Source organism: Paramisgurnus dabryanus, chromosome 18 (assembly GCF_030506205.2).
Source record: "Paramisgurnus dabryanus chromosome 18, PD_genome_1.1, whole genome shotgun sequence".
NCBI classification, from domain to species: Eukaryota; Metazoa; Chordata; class Actinopteri; order Cypriniformes; family Cobitidae; genus Paramisgurnus; species Paramisgurnus dabryanus.
The window spans coordinates 15,044,347-15,063,257 of record NC_133354.1 but is presented as its reverse complement, the minus strand read 5'-3'; the positions used below and the strand labels follow the sequence as shown (position 1 = coordinate 15,063,257).

The 18,911-nt window shown below is 37.8% G+C and overlaps 2 protein-coding genes across 7 annotated transcripts in view; both read right to left on the bottom strand.

Moving 5' to 3' along the window:
- myo7ab (myosin VIIAb) overlaps positions 1-2,785 on the bottom strand; it is a 36,549-nt gene extending 33,764 nt beyond the window's left edge. The window contains exon 1 of the mRNA XM_065286871.1: positions 2,580-2,785. The gene's annotated coding sequence lies outside the window, so the exon portion shown is untranslated. The remainder of the gene's footprint in view (positions 1-2,579) is intronic.
- A 1,410-nt stretch (positions 2,786-4,195) lies between these two features.
- The window catches only part of capn5b (calpain 5b), a 36,244-nt gene continuing 21,528 nt past the window's right edge, over positions 4,196-18,911 (bottom strand). For 4 of the 6 annotated variants that reach the window (XM_065286863.1, XM_065286862.1, XM_065286865.1 and 1 more), the window contains 11 exons: positions 16,855-17,063; positions 15,991-16,183; positions 15,117-15,310; positions 13,941-14,018; positions 11,554-11,749; positions 11,325-11,447; positions 10,912-11,108; positions 10,652-10,773; positions 10,280-10,416; positions 9,973-10,116; positions 4,196-8,619 (listed from right to left, as the gene is read on the bottom strand). In XM_065286863.1, the coding sequence (XP_065142935.1) occupies positions 8,566-8,619; positions 9,973-10,116; positions 10,280-10,416; positions 10,652-10,773; positions 10,912-11,108; positions 11,325-11,447; positions 11,554-11,749; positions 13,941-14,018; positions 15,117-15,310; positions 15,991-16,183; positions 16,855-17,063 (1,647 nt within the window). In that variant the 3' untranslated portion in view covers positions 4,196-8,565. Of the gene's footprint in view, positions 10,117-10,279; positions 10,417-10,651; positions 10,774-10,911; positions 11,109-11,324; positions 11,448-11,553; positions 11,750-13,940; positions 14,019-15,116; positions 15,311-15,990; positions 16,184-16,854; positions 17,064-18,911 lie in introns of all 6 variants that reach the window. The other 2 variants (XM_065286868.1, XM_065286869.1) reach the window with 2 other exon arrangements.

The window sequence follows — 18,911 nt, the reverse complement described above, 5'->3', positions numbered from 1 at the left end:
GAGCTTACAGAGATTTCTCTGGCTAAGCTTGCTGCTATGCAAACCATCTTTTTCCAGATGAAACATTTCCTTATGTGCCTTAACACTGCATCACCATCAGTCCTCACCTGCGTCATGAGTTAGCACCAAAAACAAATACCTGCTATATAACAGATCTATTTTTTTACAGGATCCAAATGGTCCAAATTAGTAACATTGACTGGTTTGAATGTGAGACTGCAGTTTGGGGAATAAGATCGAGGCAATGTTACATCATGTGGCGTCCTCACACCATGCTCAATAAGAGGATTAAGATGGATTTTCTTCATTTAGTTTAAGCCCAATATAAAACCCTGGTTTTGTTTTAAAGAATGTAATAATTGAAGGCTTGCATATACTGTATTTATAAATACTGAGTTTGGTTTATTTGATTTGAGATCCGCAATGTGCCATAAACACTGACAAACCTATAGGGCATATGGAAGAGTAAATATTTCACTTTTAGATTCAGCAGGACCATGACTTTTAGTGCATTTGAACACATGACCTTTGGTGCTGCTAACGCAATGCTGAACCACTAAGCTATGGGCGGTTTTATCTGAGGCACGTGCGGTGACGCGATACGCATCTGGGCTGAACTTTACTTAAATAACAAATATCTCTTTGAAAATAACAAATGTTTTGGTTTTGGTAATCTACGTCTTGTTTATTTTGCTTGTTATATAAATAAACCACATTTAAAGTACTTTGTTGTTATTTATTCTTAGTGGAGTTTACCGGAAGTTACCATGAAAGCTGCTTGTTTATGTTGCTACTCCTGAAACCATCTTTACATGTCAGTTAGTGTGTCAGTATGTTAAGTCAAAATAAGTTGAAATTCACACAACGCACCGCATATACACCGCAGACAATCACATTTACAAAACAAGTTGGTTTGATGATGTCACCCAGGATGTAATCTACCATAACAGGTAGTCCTAAAAGACAACAAATTGTTATTCCGGCACATTATGAGAGATTAAAGATTAGAATGTAAACCGCTATCCTGGCATAAATCTCAGACCACATGTAATCTCACACTTTACTACCATAAATGTCTTTTTGAGGAGCATTCTACCACCATAACATCCCACAATGCACGTGTGAATCATCTGACCTCTGTAGCATCCTAAACAATTAAAAGTTAATACCTATGAATTATATGGATGGACTGAATTCCATTTGAATTATATAAACACATATGCTGTATGAAACCGTATGAAATACAGACATGACTTCAGAGCCATTATGCAACAGATTGTCTACTGTACCTGCTCAGCGGGACACAGGTTTAAATCCTGTCTGCATCATGATCTTATCCTTTTCTATCTTTTCTTCTTGCTCTACGCGTAATGCCAAAACAACTGATATTATGAGACCTATAAAGATGCATTTAAAATACCGTTGGAAAGTCAAATAACCTATTAACGCACACCCAAACTTCAGCATAACACAACCGTAATACAGAGAAGTGCTAATGAAGCAGTAAACGTCTGCTGTTAATATTCCTCATGTTTTTTTTAGACTTAGGTCAGACGTTTGTGTAGATTGTTTCATAACCAGCCATTTGCCCTCAGCCAAGACTCACTAAAGGTCTTTAAATCTTGTGGCCCTCTTAATTGCTTTAGCCAGCACCTCATTGAGAGCCAGAGGCAGATTATAGAGTCTCACACAGTCACGTCCTCTGTGTCAAAGCAGAAGTGCGTCTGTGCTATTCAGTATTAAAGCTAAATGACATAAATCCAGACGACAATGAATGTGAAACACTGTGTAAACAAAATAATCCAACACATATTAAAAATAAATACATTTAGTCTCTAAAATCTGAAACATAAACACACATCAGTACAAACTATAAAGCACACTTTGGGATTCAAAATGGGATTTAAATAGACATAAGGGGGCACCGGGGCGGTTACGTGAAGTTGGTTTAAATTAAGCCAAGACTATAGGCATTAGTTATATTAGGATATTTAAGTACACACCTTACCAAAACATTACTGGTGTGTATCTTGAGACAAAATTATGGCACAGATATATTTTAAGATATGTCAGTGCAATCGGTTTTCAATTAAGACACCTTAAACATATAATTTTTAGTCTGGGACCAGGCTTAAGCCCTGTCTGGGAAACTGCCTCAAGGTCAAATAACTGGATTTGTGGCTATGTTTATGTTAATTCTTATGTACAAAAGATTGGCTATTCTTGTTCCACTGATGCAAAGTTCCTTTAAAACTGGTAATTCTTTGTGAAAGCTTGACTCGATAATGCCCTAAAATAAAAACAATATTTCACACCAGGCGCGATTATTACAAAGCATTATTTTGTAAAACTCCTTTAGAACAATATGCATTGTGAAAGGTGATAAATCATCAGGTGCACAAACTTGAAAAAAAAATTGTTTTTTGGAACCAACAGTATTGCATTAAAACATCTTAACTACTGGACTTTGGGGCCCAATTGTTGATAAACAGAGGCCTGGTCAAGAGATTGCATGGCAGAAACTGTAATAACTAGCTTTCTGTAAAGCCTTAAAAAAATCATGAATTATAAACACTCACCTCACAGTGACTGAAGAATCCAGCTGTAGCACTTCTTTGTATTTTCCTTCCTTAGCCTATATCTGTTTTTCTTTCCTCATGTCCCAGGCTGTTCTGTATGATCAAAAAGTAATCAGGTGTCGGTTTAAATTTTTTAGTAGGAGTCAAAAATAGCTAAGAATTTTCCAATTTCTCCCTCACTGTGGGCCGCTTAGCCAAGGTACCTGTTGCTGTGGGATGCTGGGTTAGGCAGTGGCAACATTCAGTCAATTGCACTGCTGATCCAGCTTAGAGAGAGGCGGGGTTAAGCAGTGGGTGGTCATTGTGGCGGAGGGAGGGGCTTGACACAAAGGTCTGCAGGCCAAGTGCACAGTAGCTAGTTTCCGGTTACTCTTTCATGTTTCAATCTGCCCTGCAAAGTGGGTATGGGAAAGGTCAAGTTTTTGTGTCTATAAACAGAGGCTGGGTGTGGTTTATTAAAAGACTGTTAAGTTCAAAGGGAAATGGCACAATTCAAAGTAAATAGAAATAGCACATGTTGTTTACATGTATGTATTATGTACGTAACTGTGTAATTACTAGGTAAGACTAACACTAACCCGTATGAAGTACATGTTTACTGTAAAAAAATGCAGCATGAAGTTATAACAACTTGGTTATGCAAGTCAATTCAACCTACGTTTTTAAGTTTTGACATGTGATAAGTTGACATAACTTATAAAAACTAGTTGATTTTTTAAATAATTTGTTAACATTAAAATAATTTTTTAAAGCGTTGTTACACACATTTTGTTGGGTAAGTACATTGTACGTGGACATACCAGGGCTTTGAACCTGAATTTTTTCCCAGTTGGTTTGTTCTGAACAGAAACAGTATTTTAACGTTTCCGGTTTTCGGTTCAACCCTAAAGTTGACGTTCCTGAACCGGTTAGAACAAAAAAATTAAGTTCCCGAACCGGTAACGTTCCATGTCAGCTGTGGGACATACAAATAAGTAGGCAGATCATTAGGAGAGACTGTGACGGTGATGACGTCACACACCGATTAGCATATATGTGACGTCATTGCGTCGTGTTTTACTCTTTGATCTGTCACATTTGCACAATTGTCACAATTTGTTGCAAATTTAGAAATATGAGAGAATACACGGTTGCTGTTACTACATAACACAAAGGTAGGCTGATCGGAAGTGAACTTCACTGAGTCATATTACACAGAAATCTTGTCAAAGAACTGAAAAAATTACGGTATTAACCAGTTACCATTATTTTCAATAAACGGTTCTGTTCCGGAACATATATTTTTGAAAAGTTTCTGGTTTTGTTTCTATTCCTTTCAAAACATCAAAAGTTTCTGGTTTTCGTTTTCGTTCTGTGAACCGGTTCAAAGCCTTGGCACATACTGTAAAATAAAGCGTAAGCCATGAATAACCATCCAAAATGACCCATACAGCAGCAATAACAGATGTCTTGTAATAGATATTTTGAACTTTGACAGTAATGTATGTTTAAGTTGGAAAACCGCTCCATTTGTATTCCACAGAAAAAAAAACAAAGGCCTGAAACAACATAAATGTATAATGTATAATAATATAAAAATGTAATTTTTGAAACTCACGCAAAAATTACAATTACGATTGAAAGAATTTCAATCTTTTATTTCAAAGTCATGCCACAAGTTGACAAAATACAAAAGAAAAAAGTACTTCAAACAAGTATATCAAATAACCACAGTGTAACCCAGGAGAGACGTACACGAAAAATCTAACACAAATATAAACAGAGATACTGAAATCCTACAATCAATAAAGATACAGTATATAGTTTGAGTCTGTCCATTTGTTTTTTTTAAACGTAAGATTTAATGGCTAGATATAAAACAGTAAACAAAGGTGTATAAAATGCTGATAAAAGATATTCATTATAAAGATAATATCAGCAATGTTTTATAGAATGATACCATGCAAGATATTTATATTTTTCTATATATATATATATATATACACATCATTTTAAAGTCATTTTAAACATCATCAGAAAAAATACAAGAGTATCACAAGCTCATTCTATGAACGTCTGACCCTTGTCAAAAAAAATCAAAAGGACAAAGAGAGATTAAATTGACCCTCTCCAAAAGCATTCACTGGTTCTTAAGGCTGTATGCTACCAAGATGCCTACAAAGTCAAACAGGACGGGATTTGTGACGGCATATGTTGGAGAAGAAAGATTCACTCAGCCAAAGTACATGCAGCAGTCAAGGCCAAAGAGCCAGTACATCACATTGATTAGAGCAAATAACGCCATGTCATTGATCACAGGCTGCAAGTAACAGGAATGCCATTCAATGTGATCATACAGTATGAATCATATAATGCCATTCAATGAGATCAGTGCAAGAGGGATAGGATTTAGGCTTGTCTTGTAAAAATCTCCAAAGACGCAATGCATGGTGAACCTAAAAATAATATTAAATTATGCAAAATGATGCACTGGTAAAACTGGGCTTCCAAGCAAGCCTATGCAAAATACCTGGGTGAACAGCGTAGAAGGTTAAGTAATCTAGTTTTGTAAACAAATAAAAGCATGCAGCGCAAGACTACGCCTCCATATGGCAGGAGCATTAAAGGTCACGTTCTTTCTGATTCTATTTTTTAAACTCTAGTTAGTGTGTAATGTTGTATAATAGTATAAATAATACCTGTAAAATGATAAAGCTCAAAGTTCACTGCCAGGCGATATATTTTCGTTAACAGAATTCGCCTTTCAAAGCCTACAGCAAACAGCCGGTTTGGACTACAGTCCTACTTCCTGCTTTAATGACGTCAGTAGATCAGTTTTTTGACTAAACTCCGCCCACAGGAATACGTCAATCGCCAGCTAAGCGAACAGCAAGCTAAGCTGCCATCGAATAAAAACACCCTAAACAAACTACACAATCAGAATTCGTTACTTATTTCTGAAGGAGGGACTTCATAGAACAAGAAAGACATCAGCACGTTTTGAGGACAGTGAAAACAGCGGTATACAAATAAGTAAATTGTGTGAAAAATACCGAGTTTTTTTACACATGAAACACGAACACATGTTATATTGCGCACTGTAAACACAATCAAAGCTTCAAAAACACAGAAAGAACGGGACCTTTAAGATCCAGATTTTAGATACTAATGCTAAAAATCTGAAGTATGCCCCATTTATGTCATTCTTATGGGCATAAGATTTAAATTAGCTTTGTTTTAAATCACAAATACTGTAAACAACAAACAAAACAGAAACAAAACAATCAGAACATGTTTGGCATTAAAAGTACTGGAACTTTAACAAAAATGATAACTTGTTATTTGGCAAAAATAGAGAGAAAATATAATTGGAAATGCATTTGGCTCTAAATGGCACAGTGGTATTTTTCACAGCATTCTCAATAAGCAATGAATAAATAAAAAAAAAAAAAAAAAAAAACTCTATATAGAGTAATCTTTAGATGAAGTATTGGAAAAGAATAATAAAGCGGTGTAGTGTCCAACCTTCCACAGCAAAAAAAATATTTAAGGCTATTTATTTCAATTTAAAAAAGTAAGTTACCTGGTTGCCTTCAAATTTTGAAATTATTAAACAAAAAAATATACACAACAATTTGAGTCAACTCATTTTTTTTTAAATTGAGTGAACTCAAAATTTGAAGGCAAGCAAGTAACTTACTTTTTTAAGATGAACCACAAATATTTTTACAGCCTGCTCAGTAACACTTGCTTGCTTTCTTAACCATTCTGTCAATTCAATTCATACACATATTATAAATTTGGCTTTCTATATCCTCTATTTAACCATTATAATTTGGCCTATAAGGACCAATGTTGAGGATTTCAATCCAGTTTTAAACAAGCTTAAATCGAATCAAAGCTTCATTCATCCCTGAAATAAATCAAGTTGCATCTCAGATGCAGATGTGCCACATTTAGCCAAAGGCCAATCTGGTGGGCATGAAGGCTTCTTAAATTCTTGTCATCCAACACTGTTAATCTGATTGGCACTGCATTGTTAGGTGTATAGAACACGGTACTCTCTCTCTCTCTCTCTCGCTCTAATTTTTCCTGCTTTTTACTATCTGCCCTTTACTCATTCATATCAGTGCGCTGCATTTTTGACACAAAATATAAAAAACTGCAATAGGCTTGTGACAACAGAAGAAAATGCACGACATACTATGAAAAATATATTCTTACAGTAAAGCTGACATGAAAAGGTTAAAGACAAATTAGAGGATGCTAAAACATATCCAATCATTAAAAATGCTGATGTAGACATATCTGCCAAAAATCACATGGTAACTGAAATCTTGTCATAAAGAATAGACAGAACATTGTAGTGGTGAAACAGCACAAGTAGCCATTGAAATGGACACAACGCTGGTGATGACAGTCACCATGAGTCTGTAAGTAACATGACATTTATCATAGTCAGGGAAAGTCAGAAGACACAGGACGTCTCCTCCAGAATGTCCATGAATTGAATCGTGCAGCAGTTCAACACAATGGCACATGCTGTTTGGCAGGAGTCTGACTATAAAGACAGACAAACTGTTATTTAAAGTCTCACAATCCTCAAAGCAAGAGTGAGGTGTAGCCAGAGAATATCTGTGGGTCCAAAGATCTGCTCTTCAAACTTTAGGCACCGCTGAGACTGACAGTTTTCCTTTTGATTTACACATGCACAACCTCCAAATGGTCTTTAGGTTATGCTTGAGCGGATTACACACACACGCTGGGGTGACCAGATGACCACAGTAAAAAAATTATGCATTTGACTAGGGTGACCATACGTGCCATCTTTCCAGAGGCGTCTTCCGGACGTCGTATTTGTCGACCGCATACGTCAGAGGATTATTATTACAGAACAGCAACCGTTACATATTAAGGTAAGAATGAAACTACGATTGTATGTCTTATGTTTTTAACTGAATGGTGTATGCGTTAAAAAAAACGACTTCCGGAAGACGCACTGAAATCCTGGCCAAGACGCGTCCGGGAAGAATGGCACGTATGGTCACCCTAATTTGACATACTTTTTTTATCCAAAGCAACTTACAGTGCATTCAAGGTATACAATTTATTAGTGTGTGTGTTCCCTGGAAATAAACCGATGACCTCTTGCACTGCTAATGTATTTATCTACTATTATCTATTACACAAAGAAAAAAACGTAGGAAAACTTTTAAAGTATAATGTCAGAAAAAGTTTTCCCAAATGGTCCTCTATACAGTAGCTGTCACTGTGGCAGCGCCCTCTCAAAAAGTATACCATTGAACATATAGAGTTAATATTAGTACCTTAGAGGTACACAGGGTATCAAAGAGTGCATATTAGTACCTCAAAGATACATCTTAGTTCCTTAAAATCTATACATATTTGTACCTAAATGGTACATATTAGGACCTTTTCAGGGTACTGCGTGCAGTGACAGCTAGAGACCATTTTTTTAAAGATTTTCAGTCAATCATTTCAATAACAATTACCCAACATTGTGAGGAGATGGCAACAGTTTGGTATAAAGTTCTTATCATTCCATCAATAGTACTATGGTATTAAAAATCAAAGTAATAACATTTTAATACTTTATAGCAATCAAAATAAAGTGAAATATTAGACCAAAATTATAGATTCATATGGGACTGGGACATCTGGTCACCCTAACACACACCCGCACTGTTTTAAACCCCAAGACAAAGGTGTAACTTTCATCAAACTACACAGACATTGTTGTTACGTCAAATTGTATCCTTAGGCAATTGCGTCGTTGTTAAAACAGCACTGCAGATAGTCTAGGTGGGCTTTCAGTACTGTGAGAATCAATCTCTGTGCTCCAGTAAGCTCCAGACTTCTGTTGCTAAGCAATGTGACGCAGAGAATCTGAAGATGTGTCTGGTGTGGCACAGCGGCGCTGGAGTCATCGTATGTGGAGATTCTGCAGAACCCAGCGAGATAAGAGATGATCAGGTCTTGCTAATGGTCAAAGTCTTTGTAATCGGGTGGATCTCCGCGTCACTCCACATCTTGAGGGGAACTGTATGAATGGGCACAGTGATACTTGATGACTGAATGTGTTTAGGAGAGGAGGGATGGAAAGAGACATTGTGACTGTGATCTGCCTGGCTGGGTTTACCGAGTTGACCTGGCAAGTTAAACTGTGGCCGATCTTGAGACTAGGACTCCTAAGGGTTCTACTTCTACCTAAGACCACCTTCAGCCGCTCATGCAAAATCAATGCATAGCCCTTTATTAGAATATCTGATCATGTGGTAATTAAAAGCTGAACAGTAGACAAAAAAAAAATATGAAGAGCTCAGATGCAAAATCCTCTAAGTGCGTCTGACCTGTTTTCTTGTAAATGAGCATTTTTGATCAGACTTTTATGTTTAGGTTCACATAAATGGCAATGAAAAGGTCAGTAATTGAAATTGGTATTTATTCCATTTGGCATTTTTTCCCTACAAAAGTCTCTATTCACTCTTCACTGTCCTTTCTGAATAAAGATAAAGGCTCAAATTCAGTTAACATCTATATATATATATACGATAAACCTTCTTTACGGGGTAAAAAACTCTGTGAAAGTGCTGTCGATCATTTAATTCTTCTACTGTGCACTTAAAGGGCTTTGCTGAAAAATCATCATGGCATTTAACGGATTCTGCCAACAAACCGGTATTTCTAAATGGCACGAGGCCTGAATTGAAGCAAAAGTTTTTGATGAACCTAAAATACGTGCTGAGAGCATTTGGTCAATATCATTGATATTAGAGGAGGAGGCGTTCAGCATCTTTTGCATCTGAGCTCTTCATCCACTCATCAAGTTACAAACCCATATGCTGTTATTTTCCCTGTGGAACGCCCCAAATATTGATCGATCTTTACACAACTATTTTCAGATAGCAATAACGCTTGTAAATAAATTACTTAAGCTGCTCAGATCCTTGAAAAGAATCGGCTAAGAAGAATGATTCGAACAGATCTTGGTACTTGAAGATCCCATCACAGCAGTTCTTAGGTTAACAGCTCATTTCAAGGAAACATTATCAAACTTTAATTTTAAACAAGCCATTGTATATTTCAAATGACTTGGAATATAGTGCACAATAAGTCATATAGACTATTTGTCTATTTTGGAGCATAAATCTACAAACATTTTCCCAAATAATGCAACGTACAGGTTTGTAACAACATGAAAGTGAGACAATAATTATGGTATATTAATTTTTGGTTAAACGAAAAGAAATGATGGGCTCACACAAGGCATCGTGGGTAACATGATAAATAGATGAGGAACCCAGGCAGAGTGTGTGAAATGATGGGAAGAATGGGGTCATGTTTTGGTTTATGATCAGATGTGGATTAAAGTGGTGCAGGTGATAACACGCACAGTCAGCGTGCCGGGTAGGTTGTTGTCTTGACGACTGCCCTTGTCTTTTAGGTGGACTGTGTGCTGCTCTTGACGGTCGTTTGGGTCACTAAAGAGAGTCACCTGACCCAGGAAGGTGTCAACAATCACATTCTTATTGTAGATCTGAGTTCATCACAGAGAAAAGGAGTCAAGCAGAAGAGAAAAGAAAGAAGAAATGCAGAAATACGGTAAGAGGACAGAGGAACAGCGTAGTCAATAAAGGAAATGAGAGCTTTTATGGTTGGAGCATAGGAAAAAGAAATTTTATTATATATTTCCAGCTTACCTCAATGTGAATGCCTTCCTTTGGCTTTTTGCGATAGAATATTCCCTTGATGTCAAAATTTGGGCAGCGTGTGTCTTTGTGCACGGGAGAGCGGACCTTCTCCCCCTCACAGGTAATGATCACGTACGGGTCAGAAGCTGAAGAAGAAACATTCAGTCAGATAACATACAGTATTATGTGACATAATAGTCTCTGATATTCTAATACAAATAATGTACATGGATCGTATAGTCAAAATAAAAACAGAATTATTGTTTAAAGATTAACTAAATTAAGGTAATGTTTTATTAAGGTAGATTAATAGGGTTGACATCTAAGCCAATTGAGTGGCACAATTCAAACATGTGCCCTGCAAAAATATAGTAGACATACCTCCATTGGAGTCTTGACCTTCGAGGCCCTCGGCACTTAGCACATGCACCTGTGTGACCAGCTGAGGGTAACCACACATACCCGTCCAGCATGTCTGCGGAGGCTCATCTAGAGTTAACTCTCTGTAAAAACACCATGAAGAAGCATATCAGCCATTGTACCTGGATATTATTTCCATGATATTTTTTCATTTATGGAAGTGGTGATTCAGAACATAACACAGAAAGGTCTCCTCATCTGAGATCTAAAAGCTACTTTACTTGCAGTCAGAAGGCACGTCAGTGAAGACACGGAGCAGGAACTCTCCTTTTTGACAGGGGTCAAAGGTTGTGGGGATAATGACGTAACGCCCCTCCTTTAGCTCTTTTCTTAGAAAGACACAGCGAGAGTTGATGTAGATTGAACCTGCGACCTTCTGCTGAGCTGAGTGCATTCTGTATTTTCTATTCAACTCCACCTGGTGGTCAGGAAGAGGCTTTATATGAGCTTGATTTATATTTATGATTTTATATAATTTATCATTTTAATTTCATAAACTGTATTCAGCAGGCAGAATGTATAATGTTCCATAATGTGATGTTTTTACGTTTTGGAAAATAATAGAGAATTTCTCTACATTTAACAGGTTTCTAGCGTGAATGTGGCTATTATTAGAAGCACATGTATTCTGTACCCTGTGAATGTCAAATCCAATGGCCAGATTCTCGCCTTTGCCCTCTTTGGGAGTTGCTCTGCGTTCCTTTTGCTGCAGGCAGATTAGCACCTCGTCCTCCACTTTTCTCACATCAAAAACATACTGCAGACAGAAATGTGTGAAACTCAAATGGAACCCAAGAGATTTAAATATCTCCAAACCAAAAACATCATTTTACGATCTAACATACACACGTAGACACACTGACCTGTGGGTTTTGTAGAAATGTGGCTTTATGGTTAATACAGCCTCCTGCACGGTTACGGAGAGGCTCGTCTCGATGGATCCAGGAGCCCCTCATTACCTCTTCTTCCCAGGTCTTGTGAATACTCAAGTAGGATGTGTTTATCAATCGACACAGAATCAGGTCGGTAAAGTAGTGACAGAAATCTTCAAAGTTCATCCTGGTGATGGAGTTCAAAGCCGGCGGGAAAAAAAAATAGCTGGATATTAGAGAAACTGAATGTGTTTATAAGACACAGTAGGCTCTAAAGTAAGACATCACACTAATAATCTGGGATTAAATAACTAATTAGCTGAATCATGAGGTAACACTTTACTTGAAGGGGTGTGCATAAGACTAACATGACATCTTTATAATCATGACATGACAGGTGTCATGAACATGACAGAGATTTTATTTATAACTGTCATTAAGTGTCATTTGTTCAATTATGTAATTTTTAATGAAAATATGACATTGTCTTTGTTATGAAAACTTTACATACCAATACATCATAACTTGTCATAAATCTGTCAAAAACATGACATCAAACTTAAGAAACGACCTAGCTTTATGGGGTAACACATCTGTCAAAGAGTTTTATAACAGCATCATAAATATTGTTCTTGACCTCAACTACAGTGGTATAAATTGAACTTGTCATTTAAATGTCACTAAGTTTGAATACTGTGTCAAATAATTTTAAATACTTTAACAAAATGCAACAGACACGTCAAAACTATATACTCAACTTTACGTATGTGCACAATAAATTAAAAACTGACAACTAACAGAACAACTTCTTCCTCACACAGAGAGTTCTGACACAGAAGTAAAACAGCAAAAAATGTAATTAATGTAATGAATGTAATGTAATTAACTGTTTTTCCAGCGATATGGACTCAACGCTGCATGGCTTAACCCATTTGTCAGGAAATGGGGAAACACAAAACACGAACCCAGATGCGGACGTAAAAACAAAGGGATTTATTACAAAACACAGGGATAAACAGGAAAACAAAACCCACGAGGGGGCAAAACAAGACTAGGGAAACACGACACTAAACTAATACTAAACTGGACAAAAACTAACAATAAACTCTTCAACAAATTACACAGATCAGGACTATAAACATCAAAAACTCACAGGAACCGACAGGGCATGAGACAAGGCATAAAACAGGACGAACGTGCAATGGACGACAAACACAAGGACTCTTAAATAGGGAGAAAGTAAATTACATACACCTGAAAATAATGCTGCGTTCCAGGCAACCTGTAACCCGTAACTCACGACTTCAAAACCACGACTCACGACTTTGAACTGGGAGTACATCGATCTAGTACGAGTTCACGGGTGGGAAGTCACGGGTTTGACTGCCGTTCCAGAGCACTTTCACCGGTAGAAGGTTGTAAAAACACGAGTTACAGGCTGCCTGGAACGCATAGGGTCGTGAGTCGTGGTTTTGAAGTCGTAACTCACGGGTTTAAAAACCTGCCTGGAACGCACCATAATTACAAGTAAGGGATCGGGGAAAAAGTGACGAGACCCGGGAAATGCGTGGTCGGAATAAACCAATACTACAACCACACATTTCCCACATAGAACATATGTACTGTCAGAACCCTGCCATGCTAAACTAGATCTAAATACCAACAGGATCCGGCAGGATTCTGACACCATTATTGTACTGTTTTCATTTAATTTTAGGTGAATCAGTCTGATGCAATAAAATACAATGTTCTACAATTTATATTATCATTATTGGATTTTATTTCTCTATCACCTGGAGGAAAAAAAAACATTATGAACTGAAAAATATTCATGACATTGTTATAAAACTATTTCAAATAGTATTAACACTTCATGACATTTTAATGACAAATTATATTTGTACCACTGTAGCTGAGGTCAAGAAAAATATTCATGATGCTGTTATAGAACTATTTGACCGAGTATTAACACTTAATGACATTTTAATGACAAATTTACTTTGTATCACTGGTAAAAATTGGTCAACTATGTTGTCTTGGTAATGTCAAGTTGTCATGACAAAGACATATCAACAATGTCATCTCTGCATTAAAAATGACATAATTTAAAAATCACACTTAATGACAGCTGTCATAAACGTGCATAAAATCTCCTTCATGTTCATGACATTCATGACAGAAGATTTATAGGTCACAGACTAAACCAGCAAATGCACCAAAAACCAAAAAGAGAGTCAGAAATGTTGACTAATATTTTTATACTGATCTTTCGTTTTCAGTTTTCAGACCACACTGGATTTCTTACCAAACACTGAAGATGGTTTGGGTTCCTCTGGGTTCTAGAGTTCTACAAACGGTAAGAACAAAGTGACCCTCACCAAAACTCTCCATCGTCCTGAACGGTGACGCCAAGCTTCTCTCTCTCACTCTTGCTCACCTTCTTCCACTCTTCTGAGCTACGATACAGATCATACATCACTCAATGCCGTGAGATACAACCACACACTCAAAACAGCCTGCTTCTTTTAACATCACGTGATAAAATTAGCTTTCAGAACGTCGTGACAGAATGGAGCAACTCACAAATTACAGCAATCAAGCCCTGAATAAATAATTCAACAGGCAAAAGTTTGAAGAAAGACAACTTTCTTCTCAATAAGATCCTTCTGGCTAGCCAGTAAATAATTTAGAGGCCAATATAACTCCAGCTATAACAGTAGCAGACTGAGAAAGAACTAAAAGCAAAGCCCCTATTTCATTCTACCCTCCAGTGGTGGAAATGTAGGGTAGGAGGCATCATACAAGAGCGCAGTTATTTAAATGAGAGGCGATGAATGTCTAAACACCCCTGGACTTCTCTGTTTCAATCAAAGCATCTTATTTTTACCGGCCTGCTTAGCTTGATATCTCAATTTCACAGCAGCCGGGATTGCGAGCAGACACTTCAGATCCATGTTATTTATACTGGAATCCTCTCAGAGGGGAAGACAGAAATGACTTTTCTACTCTCTCAGGACATGTAACACTACTTTGCAGGCATTGTGGAGACTGCAAAGGATAAATCATTTCTGTACGTGACCACTGTCACAATCCTTTATGTTTGCAGAGATTATACAGAATATGGGGAGAAGTACTCTGCTTCTGACACATTGAGCTGTGGTGCCCATGTGGACAAACCAGCATCCCCCAGAACCATTTAACGATTAGGTAAACTATCCCATTAAAGTTTTAAGACTTTCCCATAGCTCAGTTCATAGAGCATCGGATTACGTATACATATATATTTACGCCTTTTATCCGAAATAACTCAAAGTATACATTTTTAGCAGTATGTGTGTTCTTTGAGATGAAACCCATGACCTTTTGCACTACTAACGCAATGCACTACAACTGAGCTATACAGAAGAAATACAAAAGGTGATGGGTTCAATCCTAGGAACATGCATGCATACTATAAATATGTAGCCTGAATGCACTCCAAGTTGCTTTGAATAAAAGCGTCTACCAAACGCACAAATGTAAATGAACTCCAAGCCAGAAGGGGGCAGACTCACCTATCACTCCAGGGTCCACTCCACTCTTTCTCCCCCCAGGGATTCCTCATGCGGATCATCTGTAGCTTCGCTGACTTAAAGTAGGCCAGCAGGCCATGTCCCAGGCGGACCTTGCGAACATCAGTCACTGCATAGGCATGGCCTTTAACCAGGCCACATTCCAATCTAGCCTCCATATCCTCCACAGTGGTTGCCTGGCCAAAAAGCAGTCAAAATCCAATTAATTGCAGCTGAGTTTCAATTCCAGAGTCCTCCCAAAAGCATAATCAAACATAGCACCGATTGCCCTGATTAAAATGCAAGCGAATGCGCTGCTTGTAAATTATTGATTTTAAAAAACACGGACTGTCATTTCATGGTACGGTGAAATATGATGCTGTTAATCAGTAGGAAGCAAGCCAGTGAGCACAGGAATGAACTTGACGATATGCACAGGCTTATAAGCTTTATGAGACATGAATAATTCTGTCAGCATAATCACTGTTAGGTTGGAAGGAAGGACGGAGTGCAATTACACTCAACTCTTCAAGAAGCTGAGCTGCGAATTATAAGGGACTCTGTTGCGTGCCCAACACAGCATTTTCTAAACCAATGAATGCAGTGACACGTGTATCCTCCACATAGTACAACAGCCTCACATAATGTCTGAATTTAAGCAAAGAGACAATGACGGATGGAAGTATAAACAGATGGAATTGTGTCTCAATACAAACTTCGACAGATGTGAGTTGCATGCTAATCAAGAACATGCACAGTAGTAAAAACCCTAAAAATGTGTATAAATGCCAGGAACTAAGACTGCACAAATAGGAATTAAATGTAGGGTATATTAACCAATATAATTATAAAAAGCTTTGTATGGTATCCATCTCACCCTGATAGAGCAACTGATGAGACCATCTCGATTGTGGACCTTGAGCACTCTCTCGAACAGCTGGTTCCTGGCAACTTCATCCTGAGCAAACTGGCCCTCCAAGAGATCCATGGGCTCCGACACGCCCCCAGTAAAGTCCACCAGAGCATCGGCTGTGTTTCCACCATCCAGGGCTTCATAGCAACCATAAACTCTTCACAGGCATAAGTAAAGAACTTATATCACATTATAGTCTTTAAAATATTATGTTAAAGGGGCCATGTCACAAGACTTTTTTAAGATGTCAAATAAATTTTTGGTGTCCCCAGAGCACATATGTAAAATTTTAGCTCAAAATAGCATATAGATAATTTATTATAGCATGTTAAAATTGCCACTTTGTAGGTGTGTGCAAAAATGTGCCATTTTGGGTGTGTCCTTTAAAATGCAAATTAGCAGTTGAAGTGCAAACACTGATCACAATGATGGTGGTTTGTTGAAATTGAAACTCAATTGTGCTGTGAATTATTTTCTCTCTCTCTCTCTTTCTCTCTGCACTAAATGGCAGTGCTGTGGTTGGATAGTGCAGATTAAGGGGTGGTATTATTATAATAAGAGCTCCTTATGACATCATAAGGAGAGCCAAATTTCACATGTGCTTGTAGAGAATGGTTTACCAAAACTAAGTTACTGGGTTGATCTTTTTCACATTTTCTAGTTTGATAGAAGCACTGCGGACCCAATCATAGCACTTAAACATGGAAAAAATCAGATTTTCATGCCATGACCCCTTTAACAAAGTATTGTTTTTTTACTTCTTGCTAAAAATGTATTCAAATGTGCTATGTCAGTGCACAAATCTGGTCTACTGGTTAAACTGCTTACTTGGCATATGCCTTTTCTACAAGGGCACTCCAGAACTCATTGCTGTCATTTGAATGGCAGTACACCAGCTGATTATCCAATGTGGGAAGACGGTCATCTATCACCACGTCCACCCATTCACCAAACCGCCAGAAGCGGAAGTGGAAAATGCCGGCATAGGAGTCTGCCTTCTCCGTATCCCATTCCTGGTCTTTCCAGTCAGGGATAACCTAACATGAGACAGACAGGAAAAATAAATCATCCATAAGTTGTTTTTTGAAGAGTGTATACAGGATGTATTAGCTAGAGGCAGTTTACTCTTGCTACCTGAATAAATCATTTAAAAAACTAGTTTAGCAAAAAAAAAAAGGTTTTACAATTTGATTTAGAAATATTAAAATAACAAAAATCATTATTCCCTGAAAAATCCATTGCTGAGTGGATGCAGGATTGCTTCAAAACTGTAAATTGCAAGGAAAGCAATAAAATAGCATCCTTGTAAGAGCATTATATTGTTTAGTGTTGTTTCTGATCAATCAGGTCAGTGCTTTTATCATTTAAAATGTTCATGAGTGCAGGTCAAAAAAAGCTGACCTATGCTTTCCTACACACTGCAGGTGTGCTGTTGGTAGGATATCAGGGTGATGTGGAAGCTGTATAGGACAACTAAATCTCTTTCATCTTGACCCAGTCCTCTGGGAGAGTGCAGAGATTAGATTTCGAGTACACCTCTGTGGTAATTGTTCCAAGAGGAGCAGGTCCATTATCTCTGCTCAGGTACTGTACAGGGTGAGGGGACACATCAGCCCACATCTCTGTTCACCTCTAACAGAATCCTCTCCTGTGTCATCCAGACAAGCTCTACTGACAGCAGTGTGAAACAAACATACATGCAGCAAATACAGATTCCCAGATTCCTTTTTAGGAAAACCCATTGCAACCATTGTTGCTAAACAGAAACCCACACTGTGAAATAAGTTAAAGTCATTATAGCGTTCACATTGTAGAATACATCAGCAAAAAGCCAAGTGAGAAGGTCAGACTGTGAATAGCAAGCCTTAATATAAGAAGACAAGAAACAACAAGTAACTGGTGTCTACATGTACAGTCATTAAAAGAATGCGCGTGTACTGTACTCAAACCAGCAAATGTTTGAGACCTTGTATTTTCTTTTCGCCTTTGAAGACGACTCGAGTCCAGACAGCACTGAGTGCTTCATAAAGTTGAAGACCTCAAAGTGAGAGAACCTGAATCATCCACACCTTCAAATTCTCTGAATTTAGAGTTTGTATAACCGTTTACAACCTGAGTGCTTTGTTTCTATTAGAAGGGACCTTACAGGGAGATTTCACTTTTTTTAGATATGCTAATTTTCCCTAGAGTTAAACATTTGATTTTTGCCATTTTGGAATCCATTCAGCTGATCTCCGGGTCTGGCTGTACCACTTTTAGCATAGCGTAGCACAATCTATTGAATCTGATTACACCATTAGCATTGCGCTAAAAAATAACCAAAGAGTCTCAATATTTTTCCTATTTAAAACTTAACTTATCTGTAGTTGCATCGTGTACTAAGACCGAAGGAAAATTAAAAGTTGTGATTTTCTAGGCAGATATGGCTAGGAACTATACTCTCAAACAGCAGACCGCTGGTAGGCAGTATCCACGCGTGTAACCACAGTAGCAGCGCGACCATCAAAAAAGAAGAAGATGGCAAGTTAACCCACAAACGAAGAAGAAACAGCAACTTTTTGTGTATGATTTGAGAAGACCAGCAATGATGGAAGTAAATAAACTGTGACTTTTGTTGCAGTTTGAGTTAAATCACTCCTCAACTTGGCTTATCTTTGTTTTCACCGTCGCAAACGGAAATACCCATGACGCAGGTTTTTTTTTACCTGACGGGAGGGGTTCTGGTGGACCAATCACAGCCCTTGTGAGTAGAACTGATGCGCGGTTAAAAATTTTGCGAGGTGCACGTCAGGCTACGCAGAGCTACGCACAAGCTATAGATAGCCTACGGCGTTGATCTTACGCACGACTATAAATCGGGCTTAAGAATCAAATGTTTAACTCTG